The 8,327-nt window shown below is 49.9% G+C and overlaps 1 protein-coding gene across 1 annotated transcript in view; it reads left to right on the top strand.

Moving 5' to 3' along the window:
• Positions 1 to 8,327, top strand: part of LOC108311504 (solute carrier family 2, facilitated glucose transporter member 9-like) — a 132,820-nt gene that overhangs the window by 40,455 nt on the left and 84,038 nt on the right. The window contains exon 4 of the mRNA XM_037742142.1: positions 1,197 to 1,384. Within this exon, the coding sequence (XP_037598070.1) occupies positions 1,197 to 1,384 (188 nt within the window). The remainder of the gene's footprint in view (positions 1 to 1,196; positions 1,385 to 8,327) is intronic.

Raw genomic sequence — 8,327 nt, 5'->3', positions numbered from 1 at the left:
TGGAGTGCAGTGGCATGATCTCGGCTCACTGCAACCTCCACCTCCTAGGTTTAAGTGGTTCTCCTGCCTCAGCCTCCCGAGTAGCTGGGATTACAGATACCTGGCTAATTTTTTGTATTTTCAGTAGAGATGGGGTTTCACCATGTTGGCCAGGCTGGTCCTGAACTCCTGACCTCAGGTGATCCACCTGCCTCAGCCTCCCAAAGTGCTGGGAGTATAAACCACCGCACCCGGCCAAGCCATACTTTAAGGATGCTGCCTGCTGTGTCTGGAACGACTGTCCACAGGAACCATCACAATAGCCACCTTTCCCTGTAGGAGGAATAAATATCAGAGCAATGAATATTTAAGTCTGTGTTCTAAAAGCACGCCCCATGATCTGACGATTAAGGTTTCCGGGGTCTAATCAGTCAGCTCGCCTTCAGGCATGCATTCTTGGAGGTTTGCACAATTAAGGTCTTCATTTAAAAAAAAAAAAAGACAGGTTTTCTGAAGGGGGCAGTTAGTTAGCGGTGTTCAACATGAGAAAGGTATAAATCACCAGAATGGGTTTGAATACTGGGAAGATTCATTCTTTGGAACTAATTCCACTCAAGTTTTCTTGTATTTCTGAGGGTCACATGGAAAGGGCCGTGCTTCTTTTCATGATGGAGTGGACTGCAGGGCATCCTGGCCAAGTGACATGCCACTGCTCTCAGGACACCTGCGATGAGGATGAACTCATGGGCCAGGCAAACAGGAGGTGCTTAACGAGTACTCAGCAAATGAGTCCCAGTGTGGGAAGCTCCGAGCCATGGTTTCATGTAAATGATATCATGCAACTATTACAATAGCCATTGGAGGCAGGAATGATAACAAAAGATGAACAGGGGCACAACCGCCCAGTGGTATAGACGGATTTGAATCGTGGATGTGCTCTGCTTTGTGTTGGAGGCAGTCAGGAGACTCACATTCTCTCCCAGCTTTTCTCCCAACCAGCTGGGTGATGTTGGGCAAGTCATTGGCATCTCTCTGGGCCTCTGTTTTCCCATTTTTAAACAAGGGCTTTGGACTCCATAGTTCAAAGGCCCCTGCCAAGTTCCATCCCCTGCTAAGGGATGTGGCTGGGAGGTGGGACCTATCCCTGCAGGGCCCAGCATGAGACATGATGAACACTCTAATCCCTGCTGAAAACCCATGTATGCCCCTGTTTGCAGCCTTCCAGACGTTCTTGGGTAAAGCAGACGTTTCCCGAGAGGTAGAGGAGGTCCTGGCTGACAGCCGCGTGCAGAGGAACATCCGCTTGGTGTCTGTGCTGGAGCTGCTGAGAGCTCCCTATGTCCGCTATCAGGTGGTCACCGTGATCGTCACCATGGCCTGCTACCAGCTCTGTGGCCTCAATGCGGTGAGTCCTGGGGCCTGGTGGGCATTCCTGCATGACTGGAGGGACCAGTAGGGAGGTTTAGGGCTTGGGCCCTGGATGCCCAGGTTCAAATCTCAGCTCTGTCATCACCTCAAACTCTGTGCTGTTGGACATTCATGTCACTTGCTTGATCCTCAGTTTCCTCATCTGTAAAATGGATAGCATAGTATGGAAAGACACAATTGATGCAAAGTGTTCAGTTCAGCCGCTAGCCACAGAGAGTGCCCATAATAAATGCTGTCACTGATTATTTATCCCTAGATGTGTCTAAAAATCCTATTTCTTAAAAAAATGGATATTAGCAAGTCAGAAGTGAGAGACATTGAGATGATTTAAATAAAAGTACTCTTGGCTGGGCTGTCTTCAACTCACAACTTTGGCTTGAAAGAAACCTCAAGGCTTTAAGTAAGAAACGCTTTGGGGCCTGAGCTGCTACAGGCAGGGAAGTCAGAGGCGGTCTCTCCATGAGGTTCCCCAGACGCTTGGATGTTCACCACAGTCTCCTCCCTCTTCAGGGTACGCGAAGGTGGAATTTCTGGTTGGAGACTTAGGGAGGCAGAGTCTGGATCTTTACTGTTAGCTGCTGACAGATGGAGTGGGTTGCCTCCAGGGGTGGTGAGCTCCCCATCTATGGAGGTGTGCAAACAGGCTAGCCGAGCACTTGGCAGGGAGTATAGAGGAGATTCTTGCATAATGCATCCAAACTGCCCCTGAAGTCACTCATTCCCTTGGGAGGAGACTGGCTGAACCCAGAGGGAGGGAGACGGGGCAGCTGCCAGTGCCCTTCCGAAGAGCCCCAGGTAGGACAGCTTGCATTTATACTAAATGAGCATGAGCCCAGCACCCCAAAGGTGGGCAGGGAGAGTGTTTGGGGGTGTCTAGGGAAGGTGAGGTGAAGGGGAGTCATTCCCGTCCAGAGAAGGAAAAACAGCAGCATAGAAAGCTACAACCACAACGTTCCACCTCCTATTTTCGGAAACGCTGGGATGAAATGAGATCACCTTGCTTCTTGCTTTTACATTTCTCCTTGGTCTGGTTGAAGTCAGCAGGCTGAGCAGGCGCCTGGGTCAGTGGCTCTATTTCCATTAACCAAGTGGCCCTGGGAGAGTCCTGCTGTCTCTTCCTGTTGATGAGACCAAGGTCGTGCCAGACAATCTTAAGGAGGTGCTCCTTGTTCCTGGAGAGTAGAGAGGGGAAGTGCTTCGTTTCTTAAACCTGATGCCTGAAGCCTTAAAGACTGAATGCAGAGCCTGTAGTGAATGAGGCATTTACACTGGGAACCATGACAGTGCTCAACAGAATTCACTTCCCACAGGGACATACTTTTTCCGTTTGCATCCCCCGTAAACTTCATAGACTCCACTAGGGGGTATTTGCAAGGTCCACTCCCCAAGCACATGATGAAAAAAAATCTCAGTGGCTCCCAAAGCCAGCAGTCGTCAGGCCCCAGCCTCAGACTGCTCCGCTGATCTTCAGTCTTTAAGTCGGGAATGATATTTCCAGCTGAGGGTGCTTTGCCTGACCTGGAGCAGAGTTCTGGACCAAAAGTCCAAGGCCTGACTTCCCATCTCAGTGGGACACAAACCTGCAGTGAGAAACCAGGCCAGCCGTTCCCCCTCGCTTGGCCTCCACCCGCTTGGCTGCAAACCTAATTAAGTGTGCGTGCATGTAGCACTCAGTGTGGACCAAAAGCTGTCCCCATGGCCGCCCTGTGAGTTAGGCCCCACTGTTAGGCACAGAGACATTGAGACACTTTTCCAAGGTCAAACAGCGAGGAATAGTAGAAAAAGGATTTTAGGCTGGGCGCGGTGGCTCACGCCTATAATCCTAACACTTTGGGAGGCTGAGGTGGGCAGCTGACAAGGTCAGGAGTTCGAGACTAGCCTGGCCTAAATGGTGAAACCCTGTCTCTACTAAAAAATACAAATAAAAATACAAAAATTTAGCGGGGCATGGTGACGTGCTCCTGTAATCCCAGCTACTCGGGAGGCTGAGGCAGGAGAATCACTTGAACCTGGGAGGCAGAGGTTGCAGTGAGCTGAGATCACGCCACTGCACTCCAGCCTGGGCTACAGAGCAAGACTCGATATTAAAAAAAGAAGGAGAAAAGAAAAGAAAAAGGATTTGAGCCCCAGCTCTCTGGCCCCAAGCTCATGCATGTCACTCAGCCTGTGTCCCCACGCCATCCCTCGGCAGCCAATGGGACAAGTCTTCTTCCGTGTTACATACAGAGGGACCCATGCTGTTTGCTGGTGAATGCCAGCATCATAGCCGTGCTGTGGTCCAGCTTTCCTCTGCACCTGCTGCCTTGTCATCCAAATTCATGGGACAAAGAGAACTCACATGGACCCAAAACTTTAGCTGCCTTGGAAGACTTGCTTTGTTGTCTTCAGTTTCCCAGACATTATCTGGGGACATGATCTGTCACTTGAGACATCGGTAAATACTGCCAGGCATCTCTGTGTTTGTCATCTTATTCCAGCTCCAAACAGGCCCACAGGGTAGGTGGTATCATGCCCATTTTCTAGATGAAGCACTTGTGGCTCTCAGAGGGTCAGGCCTTGCCCAAGGCGCAGGGGCAGTACCTGCACAGACAAAGTCACACCTGCTGGTGCCAGCTGCACTCCTGGGACTGCCCGCCCAGGCACTTTGTACCAAACTTGCATTTCTCAGCCTCATAACTATCTCCATTGTGAGCTGGAAAGTTCATTGTCATAGGGGCTGTGCTGTGTCCTAGGCTATTCAGCAGCCTCCCTGGCCTCCTTCCATCAGGTACCAGTAGCACCATCTGCCCCACCAGCTGTGACCACCAAAAATGGCCCTGGACGTTTGGTAGTCAGCATGGGAGCAAAACTGCCCCCTTTGGTATGGAGTCTTTGCTCCAATAGGAGCAAAATTTCCCCCAGCTGAGAACCTTTATATCAAGCAAGCATCACAGACGGCTCAGTATATTTATGCTAAAGAGTTGATGAATGGTTTTCACGTACTTTAGAAGGCACTCAAAAGTTGGCTGGGTGCAGTGACTCATACCTGTAATCCCAGCATTTTGGGAGGCCGAGGCAGGTGGATTATTTGAGGTTAGGAGTTTGAGAGCAGCCTGGCCAACATGGTGAAACCCCATCTTTACTGAAAATATAAAAATTAGCCAGGCGTTGTGGTGTGCACCTGTAACCCCAGCTACTCAGGAAGCTGAGGCAGGAGACTCACTAGAACTTGGGAGGCAGAGGCTGCAGTGAGCTGAGATTGAGCCGCTACACGCCAGCCTGGGTGGCAAAAGAGAAACTCCATCTCAAAAAAAAAAAAAAAAAAAAAAAAAAATCGCTCAAAAGTTGGATTGAACAACATTTATTTATTTATTTCTAAATTCCTTTTTGGTGTTGGATTTTTTTTTTTTTTTTTACTGCCTCACATAATAAACTTCTCTAAAATTAGACCTGTTGCTTCAAATGACTTATTTTAGGCAGCTGCCTTCCTTTGGAGCAGTTTGTCCTTGGCATGAAAACCAGGTTTAGTGTGAGTGTCAGTCTGTTGCCAGTGTGAAGGAGGCTGCTGGCTTCAGGGCCATCCCCCTGTCCCCATTGCTGGGGTGGCCACAGCAGTTCCTGCCTCTCCACTGTGCTCCCCTCACCTGGATAGAGCTATTAGTGAGTCTCCATCCTCGAAGATGGAGGCTGCATCTTATCAACCCTGAGTCTCCAGCACCAGAGCAGCCCATGCCATGTGCTGGGCACCTGAGTGTCTGGGGAAGAAAAGGGGAGTTCTTGGGCTGAAAACTGGATCAATACCAATTGTCAAGCCTAGTGCAGGGAAGCCTTCATTTTCTTGAACCTTCCTGAATCTTCCAGAATGCTCAAGGTCATGGTGGTTCTCTTATCTACCTGTGATGACTCGTCCTTCCTTGGGGTTTCTTTTTTCTTAAACACAGTTGTGAATCATAGTCACTTCCCTGGGCCTCAGTCTCCCATCACGAAAAATGGGGATGATAATACTCAGTTTGCACAGCTGCTGTGAGGAATCTGGAATTGTGTAAAATATCTCACAGGTAGTGCCTGCTCAGCTGGCATGAGTCTCCTCCCAACCTCACTGTCATCAGCATGACTTTCTAGCCTTGTTTTCTCCTCTCTCTGTGCCATGCAGTTTCGAAATCTGCTGCTTCCTCATATGCAGTCGTGGTTGGGAAACGAGACACCCAAGTGTGTTAGAAATAGATGTAAAATAAGAGCGAAGAGGAGCAGACTGCCGGCTGAGAGTGAGCCATACGGGCCTGGCGACGTTGCTTCCGGGTGCGCACTGGCGGTGAGCTGCTGCCTGGGTTTTTGCACTCGGTGGGATGCTCGCGCAGGACAGGGCTCCTGGTGTGTTTCTCTGACCACTTCCTTGGGAAATTACGTGTACTCCTCCCTTCCTCGCTTGACTAAAAGGTCTTCCAGGGCAGGCTAGGACTTGTGTGGTCTGCTGTCACCTTAGTGCCTAAGAGACTCCCAGATTTCTTACGCTCTCTGTAAACAGTTGAGTGGAGGGGAAGGAAGGGAGGTGACTGGGAGGGACGCGGGGAAGGAGACACGAAAGCCTTAGATGTGTGTACAGAAAACCGTGGCACTTTCCTCCTCTTTTGGCCTAGAACCATATGAAGGTCCATCTGATTTGCTGAACCATTATTAGGAGTTCTGGAGCTCAAATCAAGTTTTGTACAAAATCCCAAATTACAATTTCAGAAGCAGTTCTTAATAGCTTTTATTTTTAAAAGATTCTCCTGAAATCACTTCCTAAATCAAATTGGAAGAATGTAAAATGTTCTGTAATCATAATAGTGGAGACCATCTCACTGCAGCGGTTCTCTATGTCCTGATGAACAGGGAGAAAGCTGAGAAGAGACCCTCCATAGGGGCACCCTAAACTGTCAGCCAAAGCTAAGAGCCAGCCTTGGGGTCATCTGTCTGCATGCAATGTGCAACAGTGAACTTTTGAGTTATGGGACCTTGGCCTGCCCCGTGCCTCAGTTTCCCCAACTGTAAAGTGGCGGTGAAGATAGATGAAAGGAGGCATTTAAAGTCCAGCACTGGGTCAGTCACATAGGTGGTGCTCCATAATCTCAGCTGTTACTTTGTTGAAGGAGCCCCACCCTGAGACCACTGGGGAGACTATGGTTCTAGCCCACATCCTCCGACTTCTCGGCTGTGTAGCCTTGGGTGAAACACTTCACCCCTCTGAGCCTCAGTCACTCATGTCAGACTTCAAAGGAGACCAGGCCAGACAGGTATTATCATTGGGCTAACGGCTGCATCAGTGTGAGGTTATGTTTTTATCTATAAGATGAGAAGCGAGACTGGGTGATCCGACACTTAGAAAACCTTTAAAAAGTAAACATTTTCTGGCCACTCTTAAAATTTGAGTCCTTACTCCAAATTCTTCTGGATTTTTTAAAGAAAGAGAGTGGAGGTCAGAAGGAAGCAGCCCTTTGCTGAGCATGGACTGGCTGTCAGGCATCTAGATACGCTGCCCAGTTTCATGCCCACATGTGCTGTAAGGATATAAAGCAAGGCTGGGGTGGTGGAGATGTGTATGCACGTTCTCACCACCATAGACTGTCCAGCCCACAGACTCCCGTCCCTCCAGTGAATATGAGCTGATAGAGAGGGGACGTTAGCATGGTCAGTTGTCCTGCCTTGAGGATTCAGCTACCAGGAGCCTGAGCTTCAAGCCCTGCTAGTCCTTCAAGGCCAGTGAGAAACCCACGAGTCCTGTTTCGTGAAGCATAAGGTGCACAGCTGTAGTCGGGGTGCAGCTGGTCCCACTGAGAGAGGTGGGAGCGTCAGCTCATTCCTCCGCCTCCATTGCCAAGCTGAAGTAAGGTCTGATGAGAATGGGAGCTGGCATTTGCTGGAGCTGTGGATCAAGCAGCTCTGCTGAGAGGGAGCAGGCTTCCATACATTGCCGGGAAGCACACAGCCCGCCCCTGGTGGAGAGGGTCTTGCTTTGCTTGGCAACTGCAGGCAGTGATCTGTCCCCAGCGCCCCTGTTCCCTCTTACCTCTCGGATGATTCCACTTGCCCTGCTCCATAGGACTTGGCACCCTCCCCCTAGCATCTCTGGAAGGAAAGCAGATTCCTTCTCACCCAGAGGCAGCAGAGGCAAGTAGAAATGTTTGAGATGACCTGGGTTCGATCCCAGCTCTGCCACTCACAGCTGGGTCACCCTTACCTGGCTGAGCCTCTGTTTCACGTCTGTTAAATGGAGACGGCAGTAATAGCTACCTCACCGGGCTGTGGTGGGAATGCAGTTAAGTGCCATAGGAGATAGGTTTATGGATTTACAATAGATAAGCCCCCTTCTTTTCCTCTGAAATTCAGAACAGGTTAGAGAAGTGGAGACAGAGAGAGCCACAGGAACCAGATGGGGATGAAAATGTTAGCTCTATTTTAAGTGGAGCTGGATAAGACAGCATGGCTTCATAAGCGGCAGTTAGTTTGGCACCTCCAGCCTGAAGGTGCTGAGCAAGCCACAGGCAGAAGGAGCAATCCCAGACCCCTCCACAGGGCAAGCCTCTCCCTGGGTGGAGGCAGCAGACAGGTGTCCAGCTTCCCGCAGGAGGCAGGTACAGAAAGAGCCCAGGGAATGTATGAGGGCAACCTCTGGCTGCGTCGCTCCCTGTCCCTTGGGCTGAGAGGGAGATGTGTTCTCTAGTGGATGCCCCTCAAATGGGAACAGGAAACAGAAGGAAAAGGAGGTCCCTGCCCAACAGTAGGTGAGGCATTGGCACAGTTCTTGGAACACAGAATTTAATGAATGGGCAAGGTCTTCTCTGTCTTCTGCACCTCAAAATAGATTGTACACATCATCATTTGTTTGTGGTGACCACCTCTGTGTTTACAACTCTCTCTGTCTCTATCTGTCTCTCTCTGTCTCACACATACACACACACAGG

This window comes from Cebus imitator, unplaced genomic scaffold (assembly GCF_001604975.1).
Source record: "Cebus imitator isolate Cc_AM_T3 unplaced genomic scaffold, Cebus_imitator-1.0 Scaffold117, whole genome shotgun sequence".
Classification (NCBI taxonomy): Eukaryota; Metazoa; Chordata; class Mammalia; order Primates; family Cebidae; genus Cebus; species Cebus imitator.
Note: the sequence above shows the minus strand (reverse complement) of the source record. Positions and strands in the feature narration are given on the sequence as shown.